General features: G+C 38.5%; 1 protein-coding gene across 2 annotated transcripts in view; it reads left to right on the forward strand.

The window, feature by feature from the left end:
* Positions 1-20345, forward strand: part of GBE1 (1,4-alpha-glucan branching enzyme 1) — a 143750-nt gene that overhangs the window by 58043 nt on the left and 65362 nt on the right. For both annotated transcript variants that reach the window (XM_081858475.1, XM_081858476.1), the window contains exons 4-7: positions 3466-3588; positions 5443-5578; positions 8809-8899; positions 11008-11217. In XM_081858475.1, the coding sequence (XP_081714601.1) occupies positions 3466-3588; positions 5443-5578; positions 8809-8899; positions 11008-11217 (560 nt within the window). The remainder of the gene's footprint in view (positions 1-3465; positions 3589-5442; positions 5579-8808; positions 8900-11007; positions 11218-20345) is intronic.

Genomic DNA, 20345 nt, shown 5'->3' on the forward strand with positions numbered 1-20345 from the left:
GAATAATCATTTCCATTTTATTATTCACTTGCTGCTTCTTTTTCTTGAAACAGATTCAGACTTTCGGATCTCTCTTTTCTCTCTCTGTTCTATGACTTCTACAAATACTGTATGTTGGTAACCATACAGACTGAGGGGGGTGTTGTTTTGTTTTTTTAGTTTGAAGAGATTCATCCCTAGCAGATTGAATCTGAGGCCGCAACACTACCAGCAAACATGATTTAAATGCTGTTATAAATTGCATTTGCTGGAAGAAAGGGAAGGATAACGGACTCCGTTGACGTAGCCTAGTGGTTTGGGACTCTATCTTTCAGGAAATAAGAATGTGTACATTATTTTTAGTTCCTGTTCTGGGAAGGACAGTGATACAGATGTAGAATTCAAATGTCATACTGGCTGTTCAGAATATTCAAAACAGGCTGCAAAGCGTGTGTGGAAGGGGGAGGCAGAGAAAGAAAAGAATTTATCTCTTGTGTTTGCTGTCAACAGACTAATGTGGACTGACCCTCTGGAAATGGAGAGAATTTTCTGAGTCAGTTGTCCCAATGCTTAGCAACACCAGCAAGCCATCTGGGTTATGATATGGATTTCCTTACCAGTAGGAAGGTTCATGTACAGACATGCACATATATATATATAGAGAGAGAGAGAGAGTTACATTTTTACAACAGCCAGTTATTCATTTTAGGCTTTGCTGAAAGCTAGACTTTTTATTTTTATCTTACGAGTATGTCTGTGAAACTTCAAAATGTACTAGTATAGGATCACGCTAGTAAGCTCTTTTATTATTCACTGTACAGCACTTTAAAAGGCAGCTCATATTGGCTTCATCATTTAATTAAGGATGGGTTCTCTTGTGTGCTGCTTAAACTCTAAAACCTGAGGGATGGGGGATGGAGGAAAACAGGGGTTCTTTCCGTAATACATTTCAACCTAAAGATTTAGCAGGAGTTTTAAACTGAGAAACCCGAGGGCCCAATATCTGTATTTAAGCACATTAAACTTTCCCCTAAACTAGATTTCAGAAAGACCTGTTTCTAGATTGCAAAAAAGAGAAAATAATTTCAACTTGTTCCAAATCTTAATGACATTCAGCATTCAACTCTGCTGTGTTACCTTAGTCACCCCCCCTCCCCGAATGAACAGTTTTGAGGAGCTGCTCATTACAGCTGCTTCAAACAGAATTTCCATTTTATGGGAAAGTCTGATATTTCCTCTATAGCAATATAGGACTGGGATACAATTGTCAGAACTTGCACTAGTTTTTGCAGAATGAAGGCTTAAAAAAATCCCCAACACCATCAACCATTGGTCTTGGTGGGAAATGAATAGAACATGCTGCTTTAGCCTAGTTCTTTTCTCTGGCTTTTGACCTAATGAATGTGCCTCCCATGGTATGTTGTTTCCTATTACAGAATATAAAGTGAACCAAAAGTTCTAATAAAAACTGCCTTTTTCTGTAGGAAAAAAGGTGTGATGGAGTCCAGCTGTTCCTCATCCTATTTAAATGTGTGAATCATACGCCCTTTCCCTGAAATTCTGTATTTGGTGGTATAATAGGTAATCATGGATGTTAGACTCCTAGGGATAATTTTCACCTGGTATTTTAGTGTAGTGTGGCATAATTAATGTAGATGACCTACTATGACCCTGTTATTTGCTTGCCTATAGAGCAGACACAGGTATGGCACAAATGGTTGCTCATTGGTTTTCTTAGCATGATATGAATAAAACTGTGCACACACAAAATCAGAAGAGCCAATAGCCTTTTGCACAATTGATTTGACCTGGTTCCTCAGTCTGAACACTGCATAGATAATTACAACTCGTTTGCCTCTTTGCCTGCCTCCAGATCACACCTGCTTTAACAACTGTATCTTGGCCATTCTTTCCGCCTTCTTTCCATAGTTTTGTAAAGTTCTCAAGTTGGCCCAGTAGAGATAGTTGGAATACTCACTAAAAACACAGTTGATTAAAAGTACTGCATATACTTAAGAGAAAGAGAGAGAGAGAGATTAATATTCTGTTTGTCTGATGGTAGCCTTCATTCCAGTTGCATAAATAAATAGAAAGTTATTGCCTGGTATCTGGAGTGGAAACACCCAAAGTTAGGCATTGGTTACATTCTGGAGAAAGAGTTCCAAAGATATAGATGTCCCACTGTGTGAGTCTACGTTCTGTGGTGACATTGGGCATTGATAACAAAGAGATGAGCGAGAACTGCACTACCATAATGTGAGCCTACCCATCATTGCACTCAGAGTCTTGTCACTCACTCTCAATGCATGCTCCAGGCAACCATGGTAGAGTTGTGAGACTTATAATATGTTACAGGTAGGGATAGGGATCACTTGCTAAGAAAGGTTTTGGTAGCTTACCCATGGCAACATGTACTCTGGCACTGAGACGATCCCTGTGTAAACCAACACCTGCTAACCTCACTTTAGGCAAACCTAAATTTTATTCTATATATTTGTTTTCAAGATCCTGATTTTAATCTCTATTTTTGTTGTGTCTACTGTTTTTAATACCAACCACTATTTTTACTGAATATTTTATACTATTTTATGTAAACTGATTAGAGGTTGATTTATTTATTATTAAGCAGTATTATTTGCTTTAAAACTAATGAATGAATGTGTGCTTTGGAACCTCAAGCTTTCTTTTAAATACAGTCCCAATGTGCTTTTGGCTAAATGTAAGGTTTTTTTCTCCAGGAATTCCTGTTTTGATTTGGGTTTTTTGTGATTTGTTACAATACTGTAAATTGGGTTCAGTAAGTTTAGATATCTTTCAAATGAAAACGTAAAAATAATAATTGTACATTGGAATTAGATGTGGCTGCTGCTATCAGCTTCAAGTTACCTCTCCCAGAAACATTTAGTAGTGTGAAATACCTAAAGGACACTTTATTGCCTGTTTTTCTAGCCCACTTTGAATTGTCTGCAACTTTGAGGGATGGAGAAACTTGCAATGTGATGATGGCATTGTAGTATATTGACCTCCTGGCTTTCTGTATCAGGCGTTACCTCAGTCTGTTCTCAGACACAGTGGGTTGTATTCAGTGTTCGTCATTCTGAGAGTAGACCCATTGAAATTAATGGACATGACTAACTTAAGCTAATTTATTTCAATGGGTTTACTTGGGCGTGTGTGGAATACTTAGCTAGATACATCCATGTGTTTTTATTTTCAAATTTGTATTATATGCAGCAGCTTGCTGCTTGGTTTTCCCCTCCATAACCAGTTTTGTATTAAAGTTCTTTTTTGTGTGGACCCTCTGTGGGGCTGCCTCTTCATGATATTTTTCAGTCATGTTTTGAATTGAAAAATGTTACAGAGAAACAGAGGAAGCGAAGAAAATGTGAAGCTACTACTTTGTAGCAGCCCCCTCCCCTTACCTAGAATGTATAATTCTGGCCTTAGTTTAACCTTGTCTGTTTCTTTTTATATTTAATTTTCTAGGTGGTTATCAAAAGCAGAAGCGGAGAAGTCCTCTACCGTATTTCACCCTGGGCAAGATATGTAACTCAGGGTGCCAATGTGAACTATGACTGGGTAAATTGGGAGCCACCAACCCCATACAGAGTAAGCTATTTTAAATATGTTAGGAATATAGGATGGGCTGGGTATTGGTGAGTGGTATGTTTCTTCTAAATTTACATTTTCTGATCATCTAAAAATGGGCCATTTTATGCCAAATTTACTCGTAATAATTGCAAAGCCTTACATAACATTTTACACAGAAGATAAACTTATTAGAAGAGAGTATGTGTTCATTTTCCTTTAAATAGTTAGGAAAGTGATTCAAACCATATACACACACCTGCAGATGAATTTGGTACACTTTTTGTGCCTGTGCATTTGTATAAATAGGTAAGCTGGTGGAAGATCTCTGGAAAATAGACTAATGTTAGCTGTAATACTTTGGTTGAAATTACATTAAAAAAATGGTGCTTTCCACTGTATTTGGAATCTGATGCTATTTTACAAGTAAAATCTGAAAAAAATGATTTCATAGTGGTTGTTTCACCTTTTTATTTGTACACTGAGGCATAAAGCATGCAAATGGAATCCTTGCATGTCCCTGTATTTTGAGTTACCATTCCTTCCCCTCGCCCCCTGCCCAACAAGATTACAGAAGTTATTTAACAAACTCAGGGCAGTTGAAGATCTTATTGTGAGACTGAAGGACTTGTGGTGTTCTGAAGTATGTAGGTTTTCAGGGAAATTGCATTCAATGTTTAATTTGGTATGCATAAGATATATCAAGTATCAGTTCCAGTGATACATATAAACAAAGAAAAAAGCTTTGTTTGCAAAGTAGACATTTACATACAGAATTGAAAAATAAATATCCATACCTATTTGTGTTTACTCTTCCAAAAGTACACAAAAAGTTGTTAGCTGCATAAAAAGTTGTAGCCCTACAAACTTTGTGATTTTTGAAAATCTTGGCAACACTCCACAATATTGTAACCCACTCTGGATGGCAGGCCTTACAGAGTTATGCAAGTCCCTTGCAATTACAATTTTTGCATCAGTCAAAAGATTGGTTATTAATTCATGATGTTCCTTCCGCAGTATTCCTTCTAATAAGCTCAGTAAAATAACCTTTGGATTTAATGATAGGAAGCACAGATGAGATTATTATTTTTTGTGGGGGTGGGGATAGCAGTCAGGGAGGTAGTACAACATTTTGAGCAGATAATGTGCCTGCCAACAATAGTTAAAAAATAAGTTTAAAACATGCACCTGTTTTCCAACAAGCTGCTGGGAACCTTAGATTTCCCTGGAAGCTGATCAGGGTCTCCCTGGTGACCAAAGTTCTAACAGCCAATAGTTCCATGGCTATCCTTCACCTGCCATTTATAGCACCTGAGATGGGCAGTGGAGTGTGCATCTAGGACTGTTTATTTCTTAAAGGTCAGTTCGGAGTGCCCTGTGTCAACTGAGGTTCTACTTTAAATCGCACCACATAATGCTGTGCAACACAGAGAAGGTACTTGGCACTCAAATCGACAAGGAAAGGGTTTTCTGGCAGGAGAGGTTTGGGAAAAACAAACCAACCTGGTGGTTTAATTCACAAGAGGTGAATCGAAACGAAACATTCCTTCCAACTGGTGATCTTTTTTTTCCCTGGGAAAGGCTTTTTCAAGGCTGAACCCAAGCAGCTCACTTAATCCTGGCTATTTTGGTATTCGGTTGATGGCAAGGGACTATCATGACCAAAGAGAAAGTTTTGTGAAGGGAAATTGTACGGATGATACCAGTCTTGAGACTGAAGTTGTCTTGCCCCCCACCCTACGAATTTATGTGATTTGTTATATAACAGCTGCATTTATCTTAAAGTGAATGTGCTGGTTCAGATTACCAGTTCTTGTCTAATATAACTGACAGCTTCTCACATTTTTATTCCCAAATCATTTTTCCATTGTGCAGCGGAGACATCCTGTTCCTAAGAAGCCTAAAAGCTTAAGGATCTATGAATCTCATGTGGGAATTGCTTCCCCTGAAGGGAAAATAGCTTCATATAAAAACTTCACACACAATGTACTTCCGAAAGTCAAGGATCTTGGTAAGTAATATCTGAGGCTTCTTCTGAGATAAATTTTTAATGAGCCCTGTGCTTTTATTAGAAAAGCTCATTTCGAGAGTCTGTGGATTGTCTCCGTATTGATATTTAATGCATCATAGCAATGTATTTTAGTGTGCTGAACATTCTTTTGTACTGAACTAAAGGTTTTATATTTTTTTAAAAGGGACTGAAATCCTCATGTGGATGAGTGCTTTTTATAGTGTTTAGATCATTTATTTGTGGAGTACAACAACCAGAAATAAAACTCGTATTTCAAATTATTAATCTAATTGCATGTATCATCCTGCATCTCTGCGTCACTGCATTGTTGCAAGCAAAGTAGCTAATTTTTCTTTAGTGCATCTGTAAAGGAGCAAGCATTTCCTTAAAAACTAGATAAAAAAAACGACATTTTAAACATGCATTTCTAAAACTATTTTCTGAAACTATTTTATAGCTGGATGCATGGGTTAGTTGCCAAGAAAACAATAAAATGAAAATAGTCATGTATAAACTAAGTAATACAGAACAGAAATGGTTTGCGTAACTCTGTAATCAGAACTACTGAAGTGAAGAAAGTTTTAAAATAATTCTTTTAGAGGCAGTTTTTAAAGCATTTTTAAATACTAATATAAACCCAATTTTACAAGTGAATACTCAATATTAGGAAATAGAAACACATCTGTGCCCCGGCAAAAATAAAGGGAAAATGATATTGAAAATTGATTTTTCACTGTTGATTGAAATGTCAAAATATGTATGCCAAAATAATAAGTATACAGTCCTTCTGAGCATAGCCCACCCAGGGCAATTCAGAACATCATAAAACAATGCATAGCAACAATGTTAACAATACCTAGGCCAGTTAAAAGAGTTTACAGACATCAGTATAAATTACCAACAAAACAATTGCTACTCAAATGGCCAATTCTGAGAGAATAACCTTTAGGATAAAGTGTTCCAAAGAAGAGAGATTTTAAAGGCCTTGTTTCTTGTACTCACCAGCTGAATCTCCCAAATAGCCAGCCAACTATGCAGAGCTTCTGCTGCAGACCTTAATATCCAGGCAGATTCATATTGGTGTATGTGGTTCTTCAGGAATTGTGGCTCCAAACTTCTAAGGCTTTAAAGTTCAAAACCAGCATCTGGTGCCACTGGTACCAATTGTCATTACATGTCCTAATCTTGTTTCCACCAGCAACTGAGAAGCAGCATTCTGCCCTAATTAGAGTTTTGGGACCATCTTCAAAGGGAGACCCACATAGAACAGATTGCATTAGACTATCCTGAAGGTGACCTAGACAAAGTTCAGTATCTCTAGTTAGGGTCATATTTGGCATATCAACCTCTTCTGGGAAACACTCTCCTAGGCACAGATAGTGCAGAGTTCAGTGCAACCTCAGCAAGACAGAATGTACCTCTCTATCCAGATGCTTGTTTAGGTAACGTCACACCTAAACATTAAGGGCTTTAAAGGTTCACACCAGCACTTTGAATTTGACCCAGAAATGGACCAAAAATCAGTACAACTGGTGCAAAGTCAGTGTCACATTGTGGTCTTATGATTCCTACCAATATCTGCATGGCTCAGCATAATTATGTGTCAAGTGATGCACATTTAGACAAAAATCCAAACTTTGCATTTATACTAGTAGGACCTGAGCAATCAGAGATTGACTAGGAAAGGGGTCTTGAAGTCATGGGGTAGAAGACCCCTTTCCTAGTCAATGTAGAGCAAAATGGGGTACGTACCATGGGTAAAGAGATCTGCTTCCTCTGTACTCTCTCTGTGCCTTCTATACCTCTTCCATTGCATGAGTGGGCCTTGTCCCACACATCCAACGGTGTGTACCATATGACATCAATCCAGTATGCAGCAGTTGTGCATAAATAGTCTATAAATTTATTCACAGCATGGAGAAAGTAAGTAAGCTTTTAGATCTCACTCATAGTACTAGAACCTGGAGTCATCCAATGAAGCTGAACTGTGTGAGATTCAGGACAGACAATGAAGGAAGCGTTTCTTCATAAAGTGTGTGATCAAACTAGAAATTTGTTCCCACAAGATGTAATAATGGTCACTATCTCAACCAGCTTTCAAAGGGATAAATTTATGAGAGCTGTTGTCCTCATGCCCTGCTTTTAGGCTTTCCATAAACATCTGATGTCTGGTGTTTGCCAGTATGGATGAACTTTAGTTTGATTTAGAAGGTTTGTTAGCTGTGTTTTCCCTTGAAGAAAGCTCCACTTTCTTCAATGTCACTTTCTCTGTAGCTCAGGTGTTGAGGGTTGCAACCTAAGTTAACTAAGCGGATACTACCCATCTCTCACATCTGATTTGAGGGCAAAAGAAAAAAATAAGTAATTAAGTAAACATTATGAAAATTTTGAGAAGCAGGTTAAGTGACATGTCAAAGATTTTAGTGAAAACTAAGAATCAAGAGAAACTCTGGCTTCCACAGAGTTTCAAACAGATCTGAAGGTTATCCTTTGCCTATAATCCTTGCTTGGTGGCATAAGGGGCATTTATTTGCTGACATAAAAGTTAGCTTAGTAAAAGATTTGTTTTAAGTGCTGGTGGTTTCATCATTAAACTGTACTTTTCCCTTCAGATTTCCTTCACTTAATATCACAGAAAAACATTTTGGGTTGGATAAGGGACAAAAAGAAAGGTTTTTCTTTTCCTTTGGTCCTCAGCTCCTTCAGTAAGCTTCAAAGCAAAATTCCATTGCTTTAATGTTTGTTCTTTTAGAGAGATTCCTTGAGGGAAATGAATTTGGAGAAAAATATGTTAACGATTAGATAGAAATGGTGCATGTTTGAAACATTAAGGAAAGCGCAAGGTTTTGTATGTGCATAGTCGGTTACTCTTTTTCTTTTTATGATCAACAGTGTAAATATCAAAAGTGCAGTTGAAGTTCAGGACATGCAGATTGGCATAGTTAATATTCTAAAGTCAAATTATGATTATATTTGCATATTATGTACTTAAAAGGCTAATCTTTCAGTGCTTGAGAAATCAACCTTCCCAGTATGGCTGGGAAGTCATGTCTCCCGTAGGCTTTATTTTGGTAGGTTTGCTCATAACATATTGTCTAAATTATCTTTTTCTGGCTAAATGCAATGTGTCTTTTAGCTAAAATGAATATCTTGTAGGCCAGACACCTTGTACAAATGACAACAATCATGAATGAAATTTTGTTTCTTCCTTCTTCTTTTTGGAAAAACAGGATATAATTGCATTCAGTTGATGGCTGTGATGGAACATGCTTACTACGCTAGTTTTGGTTATCAGATTACAAGCTTTTTTGCAGCATCCAGGTATGCTAAAGTTTTTTTATGTCTCATGAGTTTACTTTTGTTTTCCAACATTTTTGGGTGTTTTCGAAAAGCAAGTTTTCAGATAGGCCTAACAGTCAGTGAGGCAAAATTGAGTCAAATCTTCTGGAGGCTATATATATATGTTTGGAAGTGCATTTCGCCTTTTATATTCTAGCTTCACAAATGTAGGAAATTGTTTTGCATTCAGTTGTTCAGTAGCTGCACTCAGCTGTGAAATACCTACATCCTGAGTTGGTATAATCTCATTACACATATTTGGAATCTGCTTGATATAGCAATCGGCTTTATAGATCTGGCTACTTTATTGCTTGAAAGTTTCCTTTGAATCTTTTTTTTTCCAGTAAGAGCCAACTGATTAAAAGGCCATGGAAAACCATGGAAAAGCAGCTCCCATGATGATGTATCATCATAATAATTTATTATCTTTATTACTCGCCCTTCATCATATAACACAAATAATAAATATATGGTTGTTGCTGTATATGTGTAGTTTTTATTTGGTTTTAAATTGTGATACAATTTCAGACCAAATAAGTACTACACATATATGACATAAATTATGTAAGTTAGAGAACTTAAAATGCATTTTAACTCTCTCAGCTTGGTATGCTGAGTGGATTTTTTCTGGCTATAATCTGTCCTTTAACTCTGTTAACATTGATAACGCCTTGGCCATTGACACCTGAGATAGACATTTTCCAAACTCACCATATTGCCATGATTGTAATTTGTTTTAAACTGTTTTTAATATAGAATTTTGAATTGTTGTAACCTGCCTTAAGACCTTCCAGGTGGGTAAGAAATTAAACAAACAAACAATGCCTTTTGCTTGTCCGAGCAGAGGAAAGAGGTGTGTATAGACACTAGGATTCTGCACCAGATACAGCCAAGCCCCAAGCCAAATATTGGGCCTTTCAGAGGGATTTGGACATTGTCACAGTTGAGTTTGGGCAGCTATGGATTGCTGTGGGTGGCCTAGAGCATTATTGGGGTATTAGAGGGTGGCTAAACCCCACAAAAAGCCAAGACCTCCCTGACCACCAGCTATATTTTCCCAGGAGAAGGTACGAGCTTGGTTCTCTCTGAATCTCCTTCCTGCCTGCTGTCCTGTCCTTGAAGAAACATGCTGCAGAATCAATGCCTCGGTGCAACAACTGTTGTGTGCAGGCATCATGCAGGGTGCTGGATGCTCCTTCACAAGCGGCTTCCCTGCAAAGAAGGAGCATTCTACAGAGTGGATCCTTCTCTGTTTTCAGTTGGGATGGGGAAATGGAGATGCAATGTCTTCTTCCCCTGCTCCCTTCCCAGCTACATGTCTATAGGAGAAAACAAGCTTGCTCCATCCTTCACATGACAGCCGGATAGATATTTGAAGATGGCCATCATATCTCCTCTCAGTCTTGTCTTTTCTAGGCGAAACATACCCAACTCCCTCAACTGTTCCTCATAAGGCTTGCTTTCTAGACCCTCGATCATCTTGGTTGCCCTCCTCTGCACACATTACAGCTTGTCAATCTCCTCCTTAAATTGTGGTGCCTAGAGCTGGACAGAATATTTCACGTGGGCAGAATAAACCAGTCCTCTAGATCAGAAGACTACAAAGTTGAATTCCTCCCATAATTTCCTCCTGAAATGCCTGAGAAGTGATGTGAATTAAAACTTCAGACTTTCCATTTATAAGGTACTTCACTGTGCTGAAGTGCTTTACAGTCGTTATCTTATACATGCTCACAGCACCCATGTCAAGACAAATTGACTTTCATTTCTTTAAGCCTGAACAAGGGAAAGTGATTTGCCCTCTTTTTTTCTGTTCTAAGTCTCAAGCGTTTGCAGTGTGCCAACCTGTGCAGGGAGTAAAAAAGCTACCTCCTTCTACTGAGTCAAGCTATTGGTCTTCCAAGGCCTGGGATTGCCTCCTTTGATTGGTAGCATCTTTGAAAGAGCTTATCTCACCCTTGCTACCTAGGACCATTTGAACAAGAAATGTTAAAAAAACCTCATACACAAAGCATATGTGCCACCACTAAGCAAGTATATATGATTCTAGTGCATAGTAAACCAATAACGTTCAATGTTCAACATTTTAGCCGTTATGGACCTCCAGATGACTTGAAGGAACTAATTGATGTGGCCCACTCAATGGGAATTACTGTCTTGCTGGATGTTGTACACAGCCATGCATCAAAGAATTCTGAGGATGGCCTGAACAAATTTGATGGCACAGATGATGCATTTTTCCACTCTGGTCCTAGAGGAACACATGCATTGTGGGATAGCCGACTTTTTGACTATGCAAAGTAAGTATAAATAACTTGTGTGAGATACTCATTATAAAACATGGCATTTAAGAATAGTTGTGTATGCTATTCACTTCATTAAGTTGGCTCTTGAAAAAATAGGATTATTTCATTTTTCCTGAAATAATTCTTTAGAATATCCTCCCCCCCCCAATAAAAAATTCCTGTTTGTTCGTTCTTCCTCTTGAATGCAATATGCCAAGTTGAATTTAGAGTCTCTTCACTCATCATGTTTATAGAATGTGTTGGCTGAAGACAGCAGTAATTTCCCAGGATTTTAGAGCTTGCATCAACATGGAAAGCACTTAAAACAACACGTTAAATGGAGATATTATTTTCTATTGTTTATTTATTTCATAAAATTTATATACTGCTTGATTGTAAAGAAAACCCCATCAGCTTCAGAGTACTTCAAATCTCCAAACCATTTAGGATGTTGTTGGTAAGAACCAACACTTTGAATTACGCTTTGAAATAAACTGGAAGCCAGTGGCGGATGGAACAAAACAAAACAAAAAATATGACAATGAATGCTGGTTTCAGAAACCCGTCTGGCTACTGCATTTTCACTGGCTGAAGTTTACAAACAACTACATGGTAATGATAGCGATAAGAAGTTATACTTTTGCACTGCAACTGCATGTGCACAGTGCCATATAAATAAACTTTTTCTGAGGAGCTTTATGCAACTTGGCACTCAAGTGGAATCTGAAGAATCCTCAGCCTGCTGGGACAGGATTGCAAAGCACTTTACCGATACCTGCTCCAGGTTAGTTTCTGCAGGTGTAGTGTTGATAAGGAAACCTAATGAATGTAGCTTTCTCTTGGATCTATCATTGTAACTGTGATCTTGGTGCCTTGGAGTACAATTATCAGCTTTGGCTGATATATACTTAAAACCCTATCGAGAGAGAGAGAGAAAATGCAAGCATTGTGGCCGTTATCCACACTCTAATAAGTTCCTGGCTGGATTGCTGCAACGTACTACATGTGGGACTGCTTTGAAAATGTTCCAGAGAGTTAGATAGGTCCAAAATAGGAAAGCAAGATTATTAAAGGGGAATGGCAGATACGACCGCATTATTCCAGAGTTTTGTCCACTGCACTGGCTCCCTGTTCATTTCCAGTTCCAAGTGCTGGTGTTCACCTGGTTCCAAGGAATCTAGGGCTTCATTGTTTTCTAAAGGACTCCCTCCTTGTCCTGCCTGGTCCTTCAGATCTTCATCAGAGGCCTTTCTGAGGGTGCCTCCAGCCACCATAGACAGGAAGCGTGTAGTAGGAAGAGGGCTTTCTCAGTAGTGTTCTCTCAATTGTCGAATCCCCTTCCCAGGGAAACTTCCCTGGTTACCTAGGTTATGTTTTTTTCAGTGCTTGTTGGAGCATCATCCTCATCCTCATCATCCTTTTAATGCCAATACGACAAATATGTATTAGTCAGTGCATTCAGATCTCAGCAGAAATTGCTTTCTGTTTGCTTTTTTTTTTTTACTGGTGTTTAATTTTATGCTCGTCTGCTTTTATATTGTTAGATAATGTTTTATGTTGGTTCTCTGTTTTTGTGCTATTTGTATATTTATGGATTGCATCATATTTATATATTTTATTTTATTTTTGTAAAATGTCCAACAGACGTTTTCTGTAGGCAGTCTAGAAGTGGTAGAAAGAAATAAAATATGACAAATTATATCACACTTCCCTGAAGATTTATATATATATATATATATATATATATATATATGCAGGTTTTGGTGTCCTCGGGTGTCTTCCCGTGTAAAAGTTGGGGTGTCTAGGCGACGTTTCGACGAGGTCTCACTCGTCATCTTCAGGCTGGTGCTTTCGGCTTCTTGTTACTGGAACAGAGCAGGATCTCAGTGTTTGAGTTCCTATAAATACTGTAGAGGGGGTGTGGTGTATAGCCTCCAATGTTCTGGGCAGAGAGGAAGTTCCCAGGCTAGTGTGCCTTTTATTCTTTTGTTCCTTAATTACTTGAGAGATATCTTGAGTGATTTCTTGAGTGATATCCTGAGTACCACTTAGGTGGGTCATTAGGTGTGGATTAGTTGTTAAAGTCTTTGTGTCTTGACCTCTTGAACTTTGTGAAGAGTTTTCCTGAGAAGATGGCTGTACTGTACTTAGTTGTGCTCTGGCTTGGCTTCGTGTATAGGGGCGAGCTGTGGTTTTGTGGCTTGTGTCAGCCAGATCTGTGTAGGGATTGCAGGGTGGTGCAGCATCCGGAGGTGCCACCATGGATTGGCTACTGGATGGTGTCTGTAATTCATCTGTGGAGAGGGTCTGGGTTTGGGTCTGGTGTGGTTGATTGGTGTTGGCGTTCTGTGTGCCTCTGGCACAGAAATCACTCAAGATATCTCTCAAGTAATTAAGGAACAAAAGAATAAAAGGCACACTAGCCTGGGAACTTCCTCTCTGCCCAGAACATTGGAGGCTATACACCACACCCCCTCTACAGTATTTATAGGAACTCAAACACTGAGATCCTGCTCTGTTCCAGTAACAAGAAGCCGAAAGCACCAGCCTGAAGATGACGAGTGAGACCTCGTCGAAACGTCGCCTAGACACCCCAACTTTTACACGGGAAGACACCCGAGGACACCAAAACCTGCATTCCTGTACCCGTGAAAATCTACGAAAGCATATATATATATATATGTGTGTGTGTGTGTGTGTGTGTGTGTTTGAGGATGTGGACAGGTTTGCGCATGTGTGTTAAATGTAGTATTAACCTTTTTATCTGGTCATATTTCAAATTATTCAAATTTAGTGGGAATTTTCAGCCAATTAGTTAATGTTTTCAAAGCTTCATTCACGAAGCAGGAATGGCATCCTGTGGCCTTTCAGAGTGATCACAGGTGGGTTTTCTCTGGGGATATAGTGGGCATTTAATTACTGTCAAATTAAATTATGTTATTTTGAGATTACTGTATGTCAAACAATGACATCTTCAGCAAACCAATTCATTTGACAAGTTTCATATTTCTGTTGTGGGGATGTGTAAGAGCAGTGAGCATATTTTTTTGTGCGAAAATAACAGAAGCTTTTTTTTTTGTTAAAGGTAGTGCAGTATTGTTCCAGTTACAGATAGGTAGCCGTGTTGGTCTGCCATAGTCAAAACAAAAAATTCCTTCCAGTAGCACCTTAAAGACCAACTAAGTTAGTTCTAGGTATGAGCTTTCGTGTGCATGCACACTTCTTCAGATACCTTCAGATATCGTATCTGAAGAAGTGTGCATGCACACGAAAGCTCATACCTAGAACTAACTTAGTTGGTCTTTAAGGTGCTACTGGAAGGAATTTTTTGTTTTGCAGTATTGTTGTTGTTGTTGTTACAGTTATTTTAAATTCCTCCCTTATCACCACATAGCTCAAGGTAGTACAGGTGCCAAACCCAGAAGTAGTCCCAAAATGTCATAAAGACATCAGGAAAAGGGGTAGGGCAGGCTTACACGCACTCTGCCGACGCATGTGAGGTCTGGAATGGAATCCCTGTGCAAAACAACGATAGCCTGTATACATTAAACACTCCTGCCTTCTAAACTTATCCTCGTTGACCACTCTGCAGTTTTACACATTGAGCTTGTATAGTACAGTGGGACATGATGGATACAGTTATTAATATTGTTATTATTTTATTATATTTATATCCTGTCTTTCATGTGTCATGGAACCTATAGTGGCAAAGATGTGGTCACCCATCTGGACATTGACCAGATTCAGGCCTGCTGAACTTCAGCAAGGTGGTGGCGTCATGTGGCTTCAGAACATAACCTGGTTTGAGGGAGCTCTAGACAAAATGTCCTCCATGGGCTGTGCTGCGTTTTCTCTCCTACAACCCTCAGCTGCACTGGTCACCATCACCGCTGACGTTAAAATTTTGGTTGTGCATTTTTGTTTGGCTTTTGGAATTGTGAATGGACAGTAGTGATGTGCAGTCATCTTCAATATTCCCCCCCCCAAAAAAAAACTTTGCCCTGTGCATACATCTCATAATATATGCAAACCAGATATGCTACAGAAGATATAGTTTTAATTTTTAATAAACAGCCTTGCTGGATGAAACCTTTCTCCTGCTTTTACGTTTAAATTGACATTACAGAATAGGAGACTTTTAAGCCACAGATGCTCCTTTAGTTAGAAGATGTTACAATAACATATAATTTCCCTTGAAGGATCCAGTTTCCTTTATTATCTACAATCAAACACAGCTGTGTGCAAAAAAAATCTTTAAAATGTAGACAGGGGAAAGGGAGTAGAAAACCCCAACCAAGATTGTATGGTAATTAAGCTGTGCTCTGAGATATTTGTGAGGGACATGGAAAATAATTGCAATTTTTCTATTTTTTTATTGGTATGCTATAAAATACATTAAATGGTCACTCATAAAAAAAAGAATAATTATCTTTGGTCCAGCATGGAATGTCTAAACCAGCTTTCTCTCCTACCACCTCCAATTTCTGTTTCTCTCTCATTTGTTGGAAAAAGAAATCCTTCTCCACTGATTCTCTCCACCTGTTTAAAATTTTATAAATCGTTATAATGGATGTAGGCTTCCATAAGTTGTTATAACATTTTAAGAGGCCTGAGCAAGTCACAAAATGGCGGGTTGGGGAATGAACATAAAAAGAGTCCTGCTGAATCAGACCAAAGCCCCATCTAGTCCAACATCCTTTTAGAAACTATTTACCCCATTTTGTAAATGGGTAACACAGAAGCAGATGCTAGATCCAGCAACTGGTAAGTCCATGACACAGATCTCAAACTCATGCTGAGCAGATAACTCAAGAAAGCAACAACAGCTGCACACACTTGGTATCTTCCTCATGATATGGAACGCTTTGTGGAAAGCATTCAAAGTGCCCTCAGCTGGACACACCAAAGGTCAGAAAGAGAGCCAGTGGGGGATGGTGGGGAGGGCAGCAGGCACAACTGAACCCCCCTTCTTCATTGTTTTTAATTGAGTAGGCTTAATGCCTGAAAATGGTTTTGTCTTCTTTTACTCTCCTATTTCCATTCATTAACAGGAAATGTCAATGGAAAAGTGGAAACCAAGGCTTTGGTCCTAACACACACACACACACACACACACACAGAGAGAGAGAGAGAGAGAGAGAGAGAGACAGAGACAGAGACAGAGACAGAGACAGAGACAGAGAGAGAGAGAGTTTAATATAGCAACTGACAAGCTTTTGAAACCATGTTGTTTTTTAACAGGTAGGATGGGGAATCTTGTGATCCCCCTCCACATGTTCCAGCTCCCATAAGGCCCAGCCATATAGCCAATGGCCAGGGATTGTGGGAGTTGTGATCCAGCAATATCTAGAAGGAAAACATTTTCTCATCCCTGATCTAGTACTGTATTTAGAAATGCACTATCCTTCAGTATAGTATTGGTACTTTTTGCTGCATCTTTAACATAAAACACATTCTGTGCAAAACCATGCAAAAAAACATGCTGATAAAACGAGGCAGCTTTCTGAACTTTCAATATACATTTTTTTTAAAAAAAAGAATAAAGGAAATTGGACTGTTTACTAACTTTAATTTATTCCCTCGCTGAGATATGTGGTAGTTTTCTAAACAAGAATGGAGAATAAAAAATCTAGAAAACGAAAAAAAGAGTTCTCCAACCTTTATATTATATTTTAATTCTGATAAGTTAAAGCAACTTCTGAAATTTCAAAACAGTTGTGAAGTATACATAACTCTCAAATCTCTGGGCTACTGTTTTAGAAGAATGTGCTTCTTTCTTTTAATTAAATCCCAGATGATCTGGATAGGAAGGGAAATCTGCATAGGAGATTGTTGGAGGGAAAATAATCCCAGGCAGACTTCCTGCTGCTTGTTTAGTTTTGTTGTTTAATAATTTACAGTGCTATGCACATACAAAGATTGGCTTTTTCTTTTATCCAAGAGGTCCATAATGTGAATTTTTATTTTATAGTTCTTACTGTGTTATGCATTTCCATATTGCAAACTTGTATAAAAATATACCTATGTGGAATAAAATGAAAGCAAGATACTTCAGAGAAACAAAAGAACAGAATGGATCATCCGACAAGAAGGTTATAAAAACAGTAAATTGGTTTTGTATAAGAAGGCTTGCTGAAGTCTTAAGTTTGTGCCTAAAGCTCATTACACATAGTGCGAGCCTGATATCATTAGGTAGAAAATACCATAGCCACTGTTCCACCAGACTAAAGGGACAGTTTCTTGTTGAGGACAGATGAGCTTTTCTGGCAGATCCTAATGACATAAGAGGATCCCTTGTTGGATCAAGCCAAGGGCCCATCTAGTACAGTACTCTGTTCTTACAGTGGCCTACCAGATGCCAAGATAAGGCAGAGGAATAAGGAAATGGGCAAGCTTTTCTAGGTTGTTTAGGACTCAGTAATGTACTGCCAACCAGTGATGCTCTCTCAACATCAGTATTCAATAGCCAACATCTGATAAGTTGCAATATATATATTATGCGTATTATAAGTGGTTCAGAAATTATCTTGAATAAAGCATATCTGTCTATCATCTATCTATCTATCATCTATCATCTATCTATCTATCATCTATCTGCCACAGACTTCAGTGCAGTCAAGAGTTGCTTGCCCAGTGGGGTGCTGCTGCAGTTATAGCCTCCTTGCACTAGAATCTTCCCCATAACAGTAGGGCAGAAGCAAAGCAACAACACGGTCAGGGCAGTGTAGACAATCTGGCAGAGCCAATCCAGCTCTCTCACCAGTTCCTCCATGCAGCTCTAACCATGTGTCACCCCTCCCTGTCCTGATATATGACAGTGATGCTGCTGCCAGGAGACTTTTGTCACACAATACCCCCCCCCCCCGGTGAGCCGCTCCTGTTTCCCATCTTTCCCTCCTGTCAAGTGTGTAGTCCTAGACGCCAGCCAGTACAAGATGCTTGAAAGCATTTCATCACCAGTATGTGAAATGGCTTCCATCCACGAGGGCTCTACCATATGACTACTTGGTATAAGAAAAAATGCTCTAAGCCACTGTAACCAAGTTGATTGGCAGACAGTACATGTCAAACTGCTGTGCATGCAAACGTTGCTGAAATATCTTTGATATCAATTGAGTATTTTAATAGTGTACAAAGTAGTTGCTTTAAAGTTTCAGACAGGAATTTTTAAGGCCTCGTCAGTGACACCTAGTGGGTCCCTGATACTAATTTGAAATGTGTGTTTTGCAAATTTTAAGAAAGCACTTAGCAGCCGATATGTTGTTTCAGAATATAATGACTGACCCTAGTTAATCAGTAATATCCTTATTGATCTTCTTTTTCAACATGTCAACACTCTTTGTGAAATATAAGTACCACCCAGATGTGCTATGGGCAAATGAATCTTATTGGATGCTAATAGTTGTCTGTAGACAAAATATTTCATTATTCCAGCAGGATATTTAAATAGGAATTATAGATGTTGCTCAGTAGGGGATTTGTTTTGTTTTATTGCTGCAAACACTTAGACAAGCACTTATATTTGTTAACAGTGTTTCAGTGCCTGAGCCAATATTGGCTGACTTGAGCTTCAAATGCTAAAGAATCTCTTATGGAAGGCAAACCTTTTGGCTAGGCTACTTTCTTATTCTGTTCACCTAGCTATGTATCTCTGAATCAATCTTAAATCATTATTAAGATATACCATCTTGCCAAGCTGTTCAAAAGACTGTCTCTCAAGTCAATAGATCTTTTTAACTTCCACTAAATGTATTTCATTTTTAATATCCACAAAAGAACAAAACCTTACTTGAAAAGCAGAACCCTTCATTTATATTTGAAGAATGCCTGAACCACAGTGTCTGAATCCAAATTAGTATCTGGAGATTTCCAATTTTAGGGAGGGGAGAATCTAATAAATCAAGAATCTAACTTGGAATTAATGATTTTTGAAACGGCTTTGTTTTTCCTTTGACTGTGTCTTGCATTTTGAAATAAGTTATTTCAAAGAAGTTATTTTAAATAAGTTATTTCAAGTAACATTTTGGATTCCAATTCACATATTCTAGGTTTACTAGGTTTTGCTGCTGCTACTTGTTTGGGGTGAGGGGAACAAAGTCAGTTGCAAGTATGTTCAAAGAATCCCATAGATCTTTTCCACATTTCTTTTTGCACGGAATGTTTTCATAGTTTAATTATTGAATAATGAAATAAATAGAATCGAGACCCTTGTGATAGATCAAGATAACTATTTCAAAGGAATTTCGAGCTTCTGAGTTTCAGTAAAGATTTTGAAAAATGACACAGTCCACAACAATTCACACTTTAAAGCTTTTTCTTTTTTTAAAAAAAATCTAAACCAAACTATTATGGAGGTGATTTGTTGTACCACCCCATGTGCACTCCAGAATCCTTATTTATTTCTCATTCAGTTGAATGCTAGGCAATGCTTTGGATACAAAGCAGTTTACCTGGATGACTACTGTTAACAATGATGTGGGAAGTAACCACATGGAATGGACCCAAAGTATAATGTCCTATCTATTACCACTTCAAAAGGATGTGATAAACCTGTGCAGGGGCAGCAAGTCTTCAATAATGTCAGAATGAGCCCTAAGTTAAACTTAACAAATAGATGAACTTGTTCAATTAACATACCTTCTATCACTTTGTATATTAACAGTAGGTTTTTTGTTTGGTCTGGTTTGCAACGCCATGGTAAGCCAAACCATAGCTGGGACAAACACCCAAGCTCCTGGAGAGGAGATAGCTGCTGCTTTGCTCCTCCCTGATAATTTTTCTGCTTCCCTTTGGCACGTGACACCAAGTCCTTAGCATCCCTTGACTTCAGTCTCTTCCCTGTTCTCCTGATATACCCCTGATTATTGTCCCACACCTCCAATTCTACTACCTTCAGCCGCTCTTACATACCTTCATGATCCCACCTCCCTCTTCCTGCCTCCTGTTTTTCCCTTAAAATCCATCTTCTATGGACCTTTTCATTTCATTTCCTACTCTTCATCCCCACAAAGCTTAAGTACAAATAACTGCATGTGCTCAGATTCATCACTGGCTGCCATTGTCTCTTCCTCCCCTTGTCGTTCTCCTCCAATGCACTCTAAGTGCAATGCAATCTAAATTTAGATTGCAAGCTCCAGAGGGCA

This window comes from Podarcis erhardii (assembly GCF_964252035.2).
Source record: "Podarcis erhardii genome assembly, chromosome: 4".
NCBI lineage: Eukaryota > Metazoa > Chordata > Lepidosauria > Squamata > Lacertidae > Podarcis > Podarcis erhardii.